The sequence below is a fragment of the Phycodurus eques genome, chromosome 5, assembly GCF_024500275.1.
Source record: "Phycodurus eques isolate BA_2022a chromosome 5, UOR_Pequ_1.1, whole genome shotgun sequence".
Classification (NCBI taxonomy): domain Eukaryota; kingdom Metazoa; phylum Chordata; class Actinopteri; order Syngnathiformes; family Syngnathidae; genus Phycodurus; species Phycodurus eques.
This window is the reverse complement of record NC_084529.1, coordinates 6458615-6476082: the sequence shown is the minus strand read 5'-3', so window position 1 is coordinate 6476082 and position 17468 is coordinate 6458615. Positions and strand designations below refer to the sequence as shown.

Below are 17468 nucleotides of genomic sequence, written 5' to 3'. Positions count from 1 at the left end.
AATCATTTTCAAACAGAGAAAAAATATTTTTTTAATATTGGTAGTAATGTACACAATTATAAAATATAAAAAACTAAAGCGAAATTTAGAGACCCAAGCTTAGGAAAGGACGGTACTGCTTGCTGAAGGATGACCAAAATCATAAAAATCAAATAGAGTACAACCAAATAGAGTACAGACAATCCAGTAAAAGAATCATTAAAAATGCCAAACATGATTTGCTTCAGTTGTTGAGGAGCAGCATCTGTCAGGGTAAACAACACCAAATACCTTGTACATTTTGACACAGGCACAGATGTAAAAGAGCAGTATGGCAGAGTCAGTTTAGCAACAGAGAAACTATGTTGTATGCATTTTTTATTATTTTTTCCATTTATCTGTGTTGAATGGTTAGTAAATATTGCATTGTCCGGATTGAAATAATAACCAATAAAATAAAGTCTGTCGATACATTTTAATCCTCTAATTTGGGGGTGGGGTGGATGAGCAAAAACTACAGAAGTTTTGGGTTACATCATAAGAATACAGGTATTCACCAGATACAAAGGTGACTTTATAAAAATGTTATCACAGATACTGTGGGTTTAAGGATAGGTATATGTCTTGGTCAGAATCTTTCAAGATGTGCAATAATTTAAGTTACATCTACAAAAATATATATTAACAATTTAAAATTGTGAAAAACTGGTCACGTTATCGTGGTGTAATCAAGAAAATATAAATTGTATCAACATTTGGAAAACATTATCATAGGGAACCACAATATGAGCTACTGACATCGTTCACATGCATTTACATATGCAAGTGATTTAAAGAATTATAATTAATTTGCTGTACATAGTGGGTATGTTGGTGTTTCAATAACAATTCAAGCCTTTGACAAAAATGACAACAAATTGAATCAGGAAAATCACTTTGGGTCATGGGCCAAAGATTTCAAGCACAAACAAACGCAAATTGTGAATGTTTTTAAATCAAACTTTCGACCCGTACACAAAAAAAATCTCAGTGGGGGCTTACAGTTAAATACAATACAGACAAATAAAAGTGGCACCAATTTTTAGGTGAGATGATTTCTATTCAGGTGACTTTCAATTGACGATTGTTGGATATTTGCGGTCTTATAGATATTCTTTCTATAATCAAAGGTTAAGATATACACGCACTCATTTATTAAGCCGTGCGTACGCCTAGAATTGTACGTCAAGCATGCATACAAACACTCCCACGCAAAGCATGACATTTATCAACTTGGACTTGCAGGAGAGTGGAGACCTTTGCGGCATTTCGCAAGCAACACTATAAGATGAATCATTCCGGCAATGCTGGATGGAATTAATTCCCAATTTAGATCCAATTCTAATAAAGACATCACAAACAAGCCGAAATTAAACAAGGACTTCCCAACGATAGTTGGAGCCACAGATTGCGCCCATATTTCAATGAAAGCACTATCACACAATGAATTCAGCTAAGTGAACAGTTTCAATCAAAGCACAAATAAGCTGTGATTCACATCGCCTGGGGGAATGCAAGATTTATTGATGCTACAGAACAGCTCTGTGGATGTGGGCCTCCAAACAGGAGCTAAGGATAGCTAGCTGCACGTACTGTATAATAATAATGCTTGCAATACAGGTACCTCCAGTTAGTTAAAGATAATTCTTTTTTGTGGGCTGTGCCATATCTTTTAGCATTGAGTTTGATGTTAACCTTTTTTTCCCCCCCCGAGACTTCACTTTTCTATGGTGCAACACAATTAACAGCAGCGTCCATTCTCCCATGTCATTTTCTTCCCCTTTTGTTGGTAACACCCTGCATTAATTGAGACAAACAGTGTTTCATGGTTTGTTTCCACTTCTCGACCTCAATGTCGGTCTCGAGATATTAATTTTCTCCGCCTTCTTTGCCATGACTTCGACGAGGGAAGTAGTAGAGCCGCACATTCTTAAAGGGATTGCTGCTACCATAGATGGTGAATTGGAGGCGTTTCTCAATGCAAATTAGGCTAAACGGCACTTTAGAACATGTGGAATTTCATCATCTCATCATTTTTCATCCATTTTCTACCGCTTATCCGAGGTCGGTTCGCGGGGGCAGTAGCTTTAGCAGGCACGCCCAGACTTCCCTCTCCCCAGCCACTTCATCCAGCTCGTCCGGGGGGATCCAGAGGCGTTCCCAGGCCAGCCGGGAAACACAGTCTCTCCAGCGTGTCCTGGGTGGTCCCCGGGGTCTCCTCCCGGTGGGACGTGCTCGGTACACCTCACCGGGGAGGCGTCGAGGAGGCATCCTAATCAGATGCCCAAATCACCTCATCTGGCTCCCCTCAATGCGGAGGAGCAGCAGCTCTACTTTGAGCCCATCCCAGATGACCGAGCTTCTCACCCTATCTCTAAGTGTGTAGGAAACTCATTTCTGACGCTTCGGGATCTTGTTCTTTCGGTCACGGACCCACAGCTCATGAAAATAGGTGCGCGTAAGAACGTAAATCGACCGGTAAATAGACAGCTTTACCTTTCGGCTTAGCTCGTTCTTCACCACAAAAGAGCGATACTAAGTCTGTATCACTGCAGACGCTGCACCGATACGCCTGACTATCTCCCGTTCCATAATTCGCTCACTCGTGGGCATGACTCCAAGATCATTGAACTCCTCCACTTGGGGCAGGATCTCATCCCCGACCTGGAGAGGGCACGCCACCCTTTTCCGACTGAGGACCATGGTCTCAGATTTGGAGGTGCTGATTTTCATCCCAGTGGCTTCGCACTCTGCTGCGAACCACTCCAGTGAGAGTTGGAGATCACGGCCTGATGAAGCCAACAGAGCCCCATCATCTACAAAAAGCAAAGATGCAATACTGAGGCCACCAAACTGGACACCCCTCTACGCCTCGGCTGCCCCTAGAAATTCTGCCCATAAAAGTTATGAACAGAATCGGTGACAAAGGGCAGCCTTGGCGGAGTCCAACCCTCACTGGAAACGTGTCCGACCTACTGCCGGCAATGCGTACCAAACTCTGACCCCGGTCGTACAGCTCAGGTCAGAATAGCCCCTATTCAGGGGGTTCGGTACCCCATACTGCCAAAGCATCCCCAACAGGACTCCACAAGGGTCATGGTCGAATGTCTTCTCCAAGTCCACCAAACACATGTAGACTGGTTGGGCGAACTCCCATGCACCCTCGAGGACCCTGTCGAGGGTGTAGAGCTGGTCCACACTTCCATGGCCAGGAGGAAAACCACACTGCTCCTCTTGAATCTGAGATTGGACTTCCCGACGGACCCTCCTCTCCAGCACCCCTGAATATACCTTACCAGGAAGGCTGAGGAGTGTGATCCCCCTCTAGTTGGAACACACCGTCCGGTCCCCCTTCTTAAAAAGAGGGACCACCACCCCAGTTTGACAATCCAGAGACACTGTTCCCCGATGTCCACGCAATGTTGCAGAGGCGTGTCAACCAGGACAGCCCCACAACATCCAGAGCCTTTAGGAACTCCGGGCTTATCTCATCCACCCTCAGGGAAGGGGGGGGGGCGTTCCTCCCAATCATGGCCATCCAGGTCTCAATGTCATTGCCCACGTGAGCATTGAAGTCCCAGAGCAGAACGATGGAGTCCCCAGCGGGAGCGCTTTCCAGCAACCCCTCCAAGGACTCCAAAAAGGGCGGGTACTCTGAACTGCTGTTTGGTGCATATGCACAACAGTCAGGACCCGTCACCCCACCCGAAGGCGGAGGGAGGCTACCCTCTCGTCCACCGGGATGAACCCCAATGTACAGGCGCCGAGCCAGGGGGCAATAAGTATACCCACACCTACTCGGCGCCTCTCACCGTGTGCAACTCCAGAGTGGAAGAGATTCCAACCCCTCTCAAGAGGACTTGTACCAGAACCCAAGCAGTGTGTGGAAGCGAGCCGAACTATATCTCACACACCAGCTCGGGCTCCTTCCCTGCCAGAGAGGTGACATTCTACGTCCCTAGAGTCTGCTTCTGTAGCCGGGGATCGGCTCGCCAAGGTCCATGTGGAATTTATCAAAACAAATTATACTGGTATGTGTACGACAGGTGTCCGCACTTTTGATGAATACGGATTTTGTTGTACTTACATTCTAAATTTCAGTCTTACGAACGAACTTAGAACCTGTGCTATGCATTCTTGTATAAATGAGACCCCAGGACTTTGGGAAAGTGACCCTCTTTAGGGAGCATTTCTGTTTTCTGCTCAGCCCCGGCCTCCTCTAAAGTCCTCTGGCGTCCCTCGGGCAGAACACCTCACGTTTTGAAAACCTTCAACATTTATAATAGGCTTGTGATTAAATTCAATCAAGTTTTGAAAGAGTTAAGGTTGGGGGTATGAGCCGCTTTACTAATTAGGTCCACTGAACAACTTCAATCATGGACAACCAGATGCCCATTATATAATTCACAATGAAGACTGGAGAAGATCCCAATTACGTAATTCAATGATGCCTCTGTGACAAATGAACAAAAATCAGCCATTTGAAACCAATGAAGCAAGCTTTTTGATCCAGAAATGGATGGAGGAGGGCATATAAGAAAGATTATGGGACTCATAGCAAATGAGAATTGTTTGCCACTAATAACTACAATCATAAAAAACACGAGTGCCTCGATATGGTATCTATATAAGAGCCTGAGGAAATTATTGAATAATGGTAACACAAATGTATTAACAGGTATGTAATACCGAGTAATATTGAACCTGTAGTTAGGAAGGCAGACTCTCAATTGAAAGTCTGAATGGTTTATTTATACGCGGTTGGCTGGTGATGAGGGCGACTAGTTAACACATCTACCTCGCAGCCTCTCACCCAGAGTCAGCTGGGATAGGTTCAGCACGCCCGCGACACTTGTGAAGTTAAGCGGTACAGAAAATGGATTGGCTGGTGATGAGTTCAGACTGTACCCTGCTTCTCGCCTAATGTCAGCTGGGATATGCTCCAGCTCAACTGAGACCCTAAAGGAGTGAAGCGGTATAGAAAATGGATAGATGGAAGTAAGGTAGGTCATACTTGGTCATACAAACAACATCTTAAAAAGCTCAGGTCAAATTTGATGGCAGCGAGTCATGCTAATAAAAACTATTTAGATGCCACAATAAGTGTAATACTGTTTGTACAAGTTATAAAGCATGAAAATCTATTGTTTGAAAAATAAAAAATGGACTTAATTAAAAGAGAGAAGCATGTTTGCCAGACAGCAGGCACACAAGCAAGCAGCCACAAGCACGAGAAAGACAAACACACAAACATATTCGCTTTATTTGCATAGTCTCTGCATGTTGAACTGCATACTGACTCTAAAAGTCTTCTTTTGTCACTTTCTGATATAAAAAAAAAATAAACAAGCCTAAAGTACACTGGAAGGCTGCACTGGAATGCTAGGCAAAGAAGTGGGGTATTTACACATCAGACATCCACTGTTTATTGATTGTCTAAAATCCTTCATTATAACCTTTATGTTTTTAAATAGTAAAACTTAAATGTTAGTAGGATGAGGTCATCTAACCATTCACATCTTATTGGGCCATATTTTCCAGTTCACGCATAAGTCCTTTTATACACGCCTTGACTTGAGCACTTTTCATCTACACAGATTCTCCTGTCCAGACTTCAGACACATCCGTCACGCCTAAGCTGGTAATGAATGCGGAAACACCAAAGAGGCGTGATTCATTGACAGCTAAGGCTGCGTGCAAATCCTGGAATGTGTACTTTTCCTTAGACTTGTTGTGAATGTAAAATCTGTGAAAAATATAAAGCAACCTTTAAATTTGAAAATACCGTTCAGAACGTGGAGACCGCTCCGGCTACACTTTGAAGGTAAGTATGTTATCTTACTTTGAATGAAATAAATCTAATAACAATCATTGAATGAAATAATTATATTAATAGTTTGCTGATGACTAAATGTATGTTTTGGGGGCCCATCAATACAAATACAAAACACGGTGTTCCTACCGTGCTCTCGATCGGGTGTCCCAAACCTTTTTTTTGCCACAGACTAGTTTCATATATTTTGAGAGACAGGCATAGAAACAATTTGAAAAAATATTAAATATACAACTCACCATTACGATGAATGTGGTTCTTGTAATTCATGGGAGTCCTGCACATGTTTCTTGTCAACATGCCAGTGCCATCTAAAAAACTCCAATGTTTTATCTTTTAATGCCGGCAGGGAACATGTTTTAAGTGGATTCGCTCATTGCAGTTGTAGGTGAGCATCGTACACAAATGGTGAAAAAAAGTGTGCTAGCGCAGATATTCTCCGCCAGTAACTATCACAACAACGCTGTTATCACCGACTTACAATGCATCTTTGATGAAATGTCTTTTTAATCAGCCTCTGTGTGGCCACGCATAGTGGTTGGAGACCCCAGATCGAGATTTAAATATATATTAAAAAAAAAAAATCATGACAGTGGCAGTTAAAATACACTTGATCTTTCAATATTATTAATACTTGGCATATATTGTAACTGCATCCAAACTTCAAGTGCAATATGATGTTGCACCTTCCAAGGACGCTTGACATACTACAGACTCTCAATTGCGTAAAAATGCAAAATGTGCATAAATCAACTAGAGAATACGCGCAAGTCCAGATTTGATAGGGAATGGCCACATTTTAGGATTGCCCCAACCAGAGTGCATACCTGGCTGGACGGTGCGTAAATGACAGACATTACTCGATGGGTGAACCATCGCAGTCAGTGTGCGACTGCGTGCCATGGGATATTCAACGTGAGAATATGGCCCATAGTGTCTTTAATGATCACTAAACTAATCACTGGAATGATAAAAGCTTTTTTAATTGATAAAGCCAGAGAACCTCAAGTAAAGTGCTACTTTATGACTTGACCTAGCAATAAAGCTGCTGTGGGAAGGAAAGGAGAAAATGGAAGCAAAGGCACATTTTTATGAGGGGGCTGGGCGGTGGTGGGATTCATTCCTGTGCTGTCAGTTCTGAGTGAACTGTGAAGCTGTGAAGATTTTCAAGGATATCACCATCATGGGCGATTAGTCCATGGTGTGCCTGAGCTCGTTGGTGAACAGGTCACTCAGCTTGATGTCACTTCATGTGAGCAGGCCCATACGAGTGAGTTTGGCCGAAAGGAAAGCATGGAGCACAAATACAACTGGCTTTGGACCCGAGTGGAGGTCAAATACCTAAACGGAGAACAACAAAAGGGCAGAATATGGGAGAAAGGTTACTAGTAGATTGTGGATTAATCACATATTGAAGCAGTTGAGACGAAATAGAGTGAACTACTTGGCTGCAACCAGTTTCCCACTATCCCCTTATGCAAAGGTGGTGTTCCGCCTCTCTGATACTGATACTGAGTGACAAATAAACAACGAAGTAAAATGTTTTGCCTCTTATTTGGAGAGTGTGTTTTGTTATCTTAAATTATTCACAGTACGATTGTGATTGGTGGAATGATGCATGCAGTGCATGCTGGGCACTCGAGTTTGTTTGCCCTATAGAGTACATCGCAGGACCTTGCAATCTGACTATTGGGCACGCGCACAATGCCATGATGATGATCAAACAATATACTGTGCAGCCCTAGTCAGAAGCCCGCAAATTTGTGGGCAAACAAAGCCCCTCCCATATCAGCGCTCTCTTTGATAGGCAGTGTGATAAATCTAAATAAATAAAGATAAAGCTAATGTAGAGGGGGAAAAACACTTTATATTTTCTGCCACATAAATTGAATTTAAAAATACTGAAAAAAAACAATAATTTTGTTGATCACTGACTTTCCCAAAAGCTGATCACGGAAAATTCAAAGAAAAGCCCATCTTTAGTATTTACCCTTTCTTGCATTTTCAAAAATACTTAACTGTATATGATTTTCGATAGTCTGTCTTAGGGATGTCCTGATAAAACGTTTTTCAGATCCGATACCGATATTGCAGCCGTGAGTTTTGGCTGATACCGATATCGGTCTGATCTGATATAAGCAATAATCATAGATATTTTATTTATTTTGTAGTATGGAATGTTGGAAAAGGCTTAATCAAGTGGTAAACAGAACAATAATCAGCAACAGTTGGTATGAGAAAAACTGACGCCTTGATTATTCATCAATGGGTTACATAAAGTAACTTTTAATATGGGAATGTACTACAATTGAATAAAATAAATAATATATTACAAAAACCTGAAAATAACTTAAATAAAACCGATAACAAAAACTATATATTTAAATAGCAACATAACCACAATTTAACTTAAACATAAGCATATTGTACAATTGAATAGATTAAAAAAAATAATTGAGAAAACCTTGAAAAATAACCAATAAATAAATCTCAATTAAACTTTTAAAGTGAAAAATAATTCAAGTTCAATTCAGTTATTTCTTTTACTGTCTGTATATGGTGGGAACAGCATTTGGTTTCTCCACAGGTGCGGCAAAGGAATAATGTACAGTGAGGCTTTAGGTGCTCGTACCGGCCCTGTTTGCGTGTGCCTTGATGAAATTGCTGTTCCTGCTTTGCACGTCTTGACCTCCGAAAGGCAATGAGATACACACTTGCAGTAATAAAGAAAGTAGAAGTCACAATCAAATATTGTTAATATAACTTGTTTTTCACAGAGTTAGAAGAATATATGCCTGAGTACTGTTATATTGCCTGTTTGTATATGCTTATACAGTGTTTGTGTACCAATATTCATTATTTTATAAGTGTCAAAGTTCAATGCTAATTTTTCTTAGCTCGTCAATGGTGTTTTTCATTCATTGGTGTTATCTTTGAGCTAGTGATTTTTTTATCAATACAAACAAATCTGTGATGTGTTTGAACATTCAATGGGCGTAATTATTTTATGTGTGTTTAGTATTACTGTGAACTGTGAAAGTTGGGACGTTGTGTTAAACAAATAAAAACAGAATACAATGATTTGCAAATCATCCATCCATTTTCTGAGCCGCTTCTCCTCACTAGGGTCGCGGGCGTGCTGGAGCCCATCCCAGCTATCATCGGGCAGGAGGCGGGGTACACCCTGAACTGGTTGCCAGCCAATCGCAGGGCACATACAACCAAACAACCATTTGCACTCACATGCACACCGACGGGCAATTTAGAGTCTCCAATTCATGCACGTTTTTGGGATGTGGGAAGAAACCGCAGTGCCCGGAGAAAACCCACGCAGGCACGGGGAGAACATGCAAACTCCACACAGGCGGGGCCGGGGATTGAACCCGAGTCCTCAGAACGGCCACCGTGCCTCCATTTGCAAATCATGTTCAACCTACATTTAATTGAATACACTACAAAGACAAGATATTTAATGTTCAAACTATAAATGTTATTGTTTTTAGCAAATAATCATTAACTTAATTTAATGAATGCAAAACGTTCAAAAAAAAGCAGGGACAGGTGGCAAAAAAGAGAAAGTTGAATGCTCATCAAACACCTGTTTGGAACATCCCACAGGTCAACAGGCTAATTGGGAACAGGTGGGTGCCATGATTGAGTATAAAAGGAGCTTCCCTGAATTGCGCAGTCATTCACAAGCAAAGATGGGGCGAGGTTAACCTCTTTGAACAAGTGCGTGAGAAAATAGTTTCAGTTTCAGGACAATGTTCAATTCAGTAATTTTTTTTAAATTTCAGTATATGGTGTGAAGTTTCAGGACAATGTTCCTCAACGTACAATTGCAAGGAATTTAAGGATTTCATCATCTACGCTCCATAATATCATCAAAAGGTTCAGAGAATCTGGAGAAATCACTGCCTGTTAGCGGCAACGCCGAAAACCAACATTGTGTAAAGGATATCACCACACAGGCTCGAAACACTTCAGAAAACCAATGTCAGTAAATACAGTTCGGCGCTACATCCGTAAGTGCAACTTGAAACTCTACTATGCAAAGCAAAAGCCATTTATCAACAACGCCCAGAAACGCCGCCGGCTTCTCTGGGCCCGAGCTCATCTAAGATGGACTGATGCAAAGTGGAAAAGTGTTCTGTGGTCCGACGAGTCCACATTTCAAATTGCTTTTGGAAATTGTGGACGTTGTGTCGTCCGGGCCAAAGACGAAAAGAACCATCCGGACGCAAAGTTATGGACGCAAAGTTCAAAAGCCAGCATCTGTGATGGTATTGTGCTGTGTTAGTCCCAATGGGGTGGGTAACTTACGCATCTGTGAAGGCACCATTAATGCTGAAAGGTACATACAGGTTTTGGAGAAACATGCTGCCATCCAAGCAACGTCTTTTTCATGGACGCCCCCTGCTTATTTCAGCAAGACAATGCCAACCCACATTCTGCACGTGTTACAACAACGTGGCTTCGTAGTAAAAGAGTACGGGTACTAGACTGGCCTGCCTGCAGTCCAGACCTGTCTCCCATTGAAAATGTGTGGCGCATTATGAAGCGTAGAATACGACAACGGAGCCCCCGGACTGTTGAACAGCTGAAGTTGTACATCAAGCAAGAATGGGAAAGAATTCCACCGACAAAGCTTCAACAGTTAGTGTCCTCATTTTCCAAACGTTTATTGAATGTTGTAAAAAGAAAAGGTGATGTAACACAGTGCTAAACATGACCTTGTCCCAGCTTTTTTGGGACATGTTGCAGCCATAAAATTCTAAGTTAACGATTATTTGCTAAAAACAATCAAGTTTATCAGTTTGAACATTAAATATCTTGTCTTTGTAGTCGATTCAATTAAATATAGGTCGAACATGATTTGCAAATCATTGTATTCTGTTTTTATTTATGTTCAACACATCGTCCCAACTTCATTGGAATTGGGGTTGTAGCAAGCCTATAATACCAGGCAAATACAGCACCTCCAAGTTGAATGCCTCAAACGTGATACAATGTGGCGTTGATAAGGGGTATTGTATTGCCGGTGTACTCGGTCATATAATGAATGTTACATTTCATCGGATTGGTGGGTGGGGGGTATTTTGGGCAAACCACAATTTATTTTAGGGGGCTGACGATCAGTTTGAGGGGGGTGGCTTGAGAAGTTTGTTGGGGGGCTTCAGCCCCTAAAATAGGCCTAGTGACACCACTGCTCCCCAAATAGTAACGCACAGAGACTAGGATAAGTAACTTTAAAGTGATTTTCGTTTTGGAAATAGTACAGTGTTCCCTTGCTACTTTGCGCTCCAGGTTTTGCGGCTTCAGTGCTTCGCGGGTTTTTCCAAAATATTCATTAAAAAAATAAAAAATAAATTAAAAAATGCAGCCATATTGCGGAAAGACGCGTTGTTTCATGTTGATGCGCGCGAGAGGTTTCCCTGCATGCCAAACAAAGAGATGAGTTGACTCAGAGGCTTTGTACATGCCTGTACTATACAGGCACTCATACAAGGCGCCTGATTGGTTACTGGCGCAACATGAGAGCGTGAGTGGATTTATCCCATGAGCTGATTGGCTGCGCATCATCGCAGCTTCACCCAGCATCTTCCCTTGTTGTGTCTCACCAGTGTCGTCCACGCTGTTGTGTTCGCAATAACTTTTTTTGTTTAAGCGATATTTTTTTTGATTAGTTAAGCAAGCCCTTACAATGCCGCCGAAGCGCTGTGCCCCTGCGAAAGTTTCCTCCGGGGCGCCCAAGAGGAAGAAGAAGATGATGACCATCCGCGAAAAAGTGAAACTTTTAGATTTGATCAAAGAGGGCAGAAGTTATGCATCTGTAGCATACCATTATGGCGTGAATGAATCTACAGTGCGGTACATAAAGAAAGAGGAAGCAAACCCCCGCGAAACTGCTTCAATAACCTTCAATAGGATGCAAAACGTGTGGTAACTTTGCGTAATAAGAGAATTGTGAAAATGGAAGCTGCATTGGCATTGTGGATTGCTGATTGCAGGGAAAATTACAGTGAGTTTGGACAGTAATATTATCAGGACAAAGGCCAAAGCTCTCTACGACCAAATCTTGCCCCCGATGACGACAATGAAGAGGCTGAAGAAGGTGCTGACGAACCTCAAGCCAGTACTAGCGCTGCCAGGAGTGATTCGCCTCCTCGAGGACGAGGCTTTTCAGCAAGCAAAGACTGGTTCGAAAAATTTCAAAAAAGATACGGCCTCAGAAGCGTGCTTCTGTATGGTCTGTATTCGCCTCTCTCAGAAGGCAATATTGATGAATGTTAATTACTGTTATAATAAATGTTAATTACTGTATTAGGTTTTATAATTAAAGCTTTAAGTAAATACGTGTACTGTTGCAATCTTTGTCTCAAATATAAATAGTGTTTACATATTTTAAACATTCTGGTACCCACATACACATCCACGAAGACTCCTAAGGGGGGGTGGGGGGGGGGCAAAACTTTGCTGTTTTTCACCTTTCGCGGGGGGTTCTGGTCCCCATTAACCGTGAAAAACGAGGGAACACTAACATTCGATTATTTGTTACTGAAAAATAAGTATTGGAGTAAAGCATTACTGGCAACACTGGTCACAACTTACCATTTCTCCCTCAGGACCCCCAAAATCAAGGTAAAGGCTGCGTATTCCATCATCTGCAGACATTTTGAGTTTTTCATAGGGGTATCTGAACAGCACAGCTCTACTAGCTGGGTTGGCTGGTTCTCTCGTCACAGTAAAGCCTTTCTCATAGTGCAGTGTCAGCCGGACATCTTGTCTGTTCAGTGTGCAGCCTGGAGGATACATGGAATAATCACAGTTAGTGGAGGTTAGTGAGTAGAAATGTGAGTAGGATGTATTCAACTTACATTACTATTGGCAAGGATAACACAACATGCAGCGTTTCTTCCATATACTGTATCTATACTGAATAAAGTCCTGTGTATTTGTGTAGCAGCAGGATGAGGAAGTAAAAATAGTCAGAAGCCAAAATTATTGCACTGAAAGTAAACTGTCTCCTTTGCTGGCGTAAGCCTCCGCTGCTTTTTTATTTATTTTATTTTTTTAGATATTGCAGTGTACATGTGTGAAAGATCGTGAACATAAGTTATCAAATGACCACACACACACGCGCGCACACCTACTGACCTGCTGACCATGACTATATTGGGGGGTGTTTATCTACTTGTGTTTTCATCCTCTCATACCATGTAATGTAACCGCCCACCAAATGTTAATAAGAGTTGCGCAAGGACAGGCACCTCAGAGGAGTTGGGAAAGATAAGCACGGTTGCTTGTTCTTGTAACTGCTCTCACTTTGCAAAGTTAAGTATTTGACTCATGTTGTGATTCTTTCTTCCGTCTCGTTCCTTGGTGTGAGCGTGTTGGTTAAAATAACCCTTACAACATGGCTCAGAGTCAACCCTCAATTGAAATACTGATAAAGTATAATAAAGAAGAAAATACTGAAAATGACCTAAGGGACATCAGATTTCATTTTTTTTAGTTGCAACTGAATTATATAAAAAAAAAAACATACTCAGGACACTGGCCTGGACGAATATGATTCTACCCTCAATTATTGTTGTACCACCTTTGGAGGCAATCACTGTCATTTACCTATTTCTGTAACTCAGACGTGCACCTGTTGACACGGATTTGAACTCAACAACTGGAAAACCCTTCTACCCATGTATAATGCATTTTTACAATGCATGATTTTGCTTCTACACATGATGAAAACGAAGTATTATCTGTGTAGTGGACACACCATGAAAAAATGACACCCAGCACCCCAGTCTCTGGCGAGATTCGCTCTTCCCACCGAGATAGGCGACGACGGAGTGGCGAGACGTAACTTCACATACAGACGCTAAATGAATCAGCAGCCATAATCAACAGAAGCAAGACACAGACATTTGCTTTGGCATGCCGACGTTAAGTGAATTACTAGCACCTGGAGCTTCAAATCGCAGACCAACGATACAGAGTTCGCCCTAGGACGCTAAGTTAAGTAACTTCCACCGCCAGCCAGCCGGGAGGATTTCACCAACAAAGGTGCCCCCACCATGTTGGGTACCGCGCCACTTGGCCAGTAAAGCTGGGAGATTGAACAGGCAACAGCGACACCCACAGGCGACTGAACGGCACTACAGACACGGACTCATGAATCACAGTCTGTATCGGACTTGGCTGGGAGTTATTATTTTAAGAACGTTACATGAACCCCACTAGTGACTGTATTGCTGCAAACTGGAATGCCTGATGTCAAATCTGTTGCCAACTGAACCAGATGAAATGTTTCACTCCACACCACACAAATGCCACATTGAAAATAGTAGTGTTCCTCAAAAATCACATAGCATTTACAGTTACAGGTATTAAAGAGGATGAGCGTGGGACAATGCCAAGCGGGAAAATGGTCTCGTTATCTTAAATCCAATTATTAATATTTTATTCCACTGGTTTTAAACTATAAAATAATACCAAAATGGGAAATTAACACTCAGAGGTACTCCAGCCCCCCTTTTGGTCACAAAGGTGGTAAAGGAAGGCGGGAGGGGGTAAACCACTGTGGTGCCCCTCTTATATATATAAAATAGCTTTATTTATAATGCTTTAATTTAAAATTACGATAAACCAGCTCATTCTTTTCTCCTAAATTAATTACATTTTTATTTAACCCATATACGCTAGATCTGTATTTTGTTACTTTTTTCAAAGAGCAAGAGTGAAGCACTTTATTCAACCGTGTATTCTGACGTCGACTTAAGCGCCTTCCTTGTTCCGCACTCTGGAGCCTGAAGTAAGTACAGCGCGCCAGGAGGGTGAAACATCATATGGTACTTGAAGTTTGGAGGAAGCTACAATATACCGTATGCCATACTACGTGAGACTCCCGGAAAGCTAGGAAACATATTCAAACATGCTATTGTCACAAAGTTTTTTTTCTTTTTTTACCACCAATATTCACTGAAAAGTTTTTATTAAATAAGTAATTTGTATGACAACAGGATGGCTAAACAAATACCTGTGGGGACGGCAGCACAACAACTATGGCAAAGGATTGTCAATCGGGATTTCGAGGGATGTTCACAATTTTACACTTGTTAAAGACAGGACACGGGCACCACAGAATGTACCGGTATTGTGTTTTAAAGAATATACAGTACAGGAATTACAACCCCAATTCCAATAAAGTTGGGATGTTGTGTTAAACATAAATAAAAACAGAATACAATGATTTGCAAATCATGTTCGACCTATATTTAATTGAATACACTGCAAAGATATTTAATGTTCAAACTGATAAACTTTATTGTTTTTAGCAAATAACCATTACCTTAGAATTGTATGGTTCCAAAAAAGCTGGGACAGGGTCATGTTTACCACTGTGTTACATCACCTTTTCTTTTAATAACATTCCATAAACATTTGGGAACTGAGGACACTAATTGTTGAAGTTTTGTAGGTGGAATTTTTTCCCATTTTTGCTTGATGATACAGCTGGCACTGGGAAGCATTTTTAAGCAATAAAAACTGCAAATGTGTATAAAAGTCCAACCAAAGCTTTGGGATTCAAACCACTGCCTGTAACTAGTAAAAGGGAGAGAGTTCTAGCCGAGAAAGCCCCAGAATTTACTTGGAAAGCAGCCTGTGTGATATTTATGAGTGAAAAGAAAAAAAAGTGTACAGCAGGCGCTGGGAAGCATTTTTAAGCGATAAAAACTGCAAATGTGTATAAAAGTCCAACCAAAGCTTTGGGATTCAAAGTACTGCCTGCCTTATGAATTTGTCTCCGGTAGGGGGAGCCGCTCTAGTATGACAACAGACACTCAATTGACAGAGAATACTTTTGAGACATAAAGACATTGAGAAAAACAGTCACTGAGCAATATAAGGTTGCTAGTAATCTGGTAAATGCCGGTCCAATTTTGTTTTTGGGACAATTGTGCAAAAAGAGGCAGAATTCTCTAGCAATGAGAGCAGTTTGAATGACTAATAGAGCAATAGTGCGGTGCAATGACCATTGTGCAAAGGGCGCCAAGACTTCAAGAAATGTATGCAGTTTAAAGTCATCAGCAAGGCGGTGATTAACTTCCGTACCCACTATGGACTTTGGTTTCGCATTTGGACTGTGACATGTTTTACAGGCGTATTTCAATGGCATTCGCATGTCAAAGGAAAACTCCACATTCCGGGACTTGTCCCATCCTGCAGATTTCAATGAGTCACGCCCCTCAAGCCGTTAAGTGCAAACGAGCCAGGTACACGCAGGGTGTGGCAGAAGGCATTGGGAGAGAATCGGCACACTTTGAGGGCGCGCAAGCCAGGCACGTAAAAAAGGGATTTAGGCACGAACGGGAGAATATGGCCCTTAGTGAATAATGTGCATAGTTTATGAAATATCTATTACACATACTACTGTAATTCTAAGAACAAGTACAGCCTTTCAAAAGTGTCCTAAATTGCTGTAGTTGTTGGTTGATACACAATCATAAGTACAGAATATGATCATGCAAATGTTTTCCAATAAATCTTGTGCATATTTTCCATGCTAAGTTTGGACCGGCAACTCTGGGAATGTTCTCAGCTGGTATTTCTTTTACAGACAAAGATTCACACTCACCAATTGAGACTTCTTTGATGAGTTCGGCAGCGGCATGTGCACCTTGTACTAGAGCTCTTGTCCATGAAGAGAGATCCCAGTGGGTCTCCACACGAAAGATGTGTGATTCGATGCCCTGCCCTGTGCCGGTCCGAGTGGCAAACACCAGGTCAGAACTCTGGGCAGGAGAGCCACGGGCACTGCCAGAAAGCACCAGTCTAGATGGAAGTATATAAATAGACCTGTCATTTATTTTTAGACATATAAACACCATTACTCTACTGTACGAAAAATAGTATAACTGTTCAGTGATATGATATGATTCCTGAGGCACAACAATGGTGCCGTCCCACTGCACCATTTTAATCCATGTTGGCTCACGTGTTTTTGCTTCCTTCCATAGTGTAAAAGCATGTACACTATATTAGATTCATTGAAAAAAATTTTTTATATGGGTCTGAGTGTGAATGGTTGTCTTTCCTCTATTTAATCAGCTTTTCACCCAGGATAAACCCCAGCTTCCCAGGGACACTGCACAGTGTCACAGCCTATCTCAGCTGAGCACCAATGACAGCCTTCAACAGGTCACCCTTGAACACAATCATTGCCCACATCCTGGTCAGAAAGCTTGCTGACTTGGGACTCACCGGGTCATGGCTACTGTATTAAGGACTTTCCAACCGATGTCAGTCAAACTCGGTCCCTACCTCTCCTTCTTTCAGATGCTGAGCACTGGTTCCCCACAAGGTTGTACTCTACAGTACACCACAGAGTGCAGACCAGTCCACTCCAGCAACCCCATTGTGAAGCAGACAACCAAGTCAATCAACCCCACTTAACGTAATTTCTTGTGTATAATGCACATTTGTTTCTCCCCAAAAATCTTAAAAAGTCAACAGTGCGCATAATACACAGGTACAATAAAATACAATTATTTCACAATAAAATTAGGTATTTTACGAGATATATATTTTGAAAAAGACTAGTGGTGTCCCGATC

The 17468-nt window shown here is 41.8% G+C and overlaps 1 protein-coding gene across 1 annotated transcript in view; it reads right to left on the bottom strand.

Moving 5' to 3' along the window:
• The window catches only part of sntb2 (syntrophin, beta 2), a 61084-nt gene that overhangs the window by 691 nt on the left and 42925 nt on the right, over nt 1–17468 (bottom strand). Inside the window, exons 5-7 of the mRNA XM_061677232.1 lie at nt 16491–16687; nt 12464–12654; nt 1–7192 (exon numbers count right to left, since the gene is read on the bottom strand). The exon at nt 1–7192 is cut by the window's left edge and continues 691 nt beyond it. Coding sequence (XP_061533216.1) covers nt 7100–7192; nt 12464–12654; nt 16491–16687 — 481 coding nt within the window. The 3' untranslated portion in view covers nt 1–7099. The remainder of the gene's footprint in view (nt 7193–12463; nt 12655–16490; nt 16688–17468) is intronic.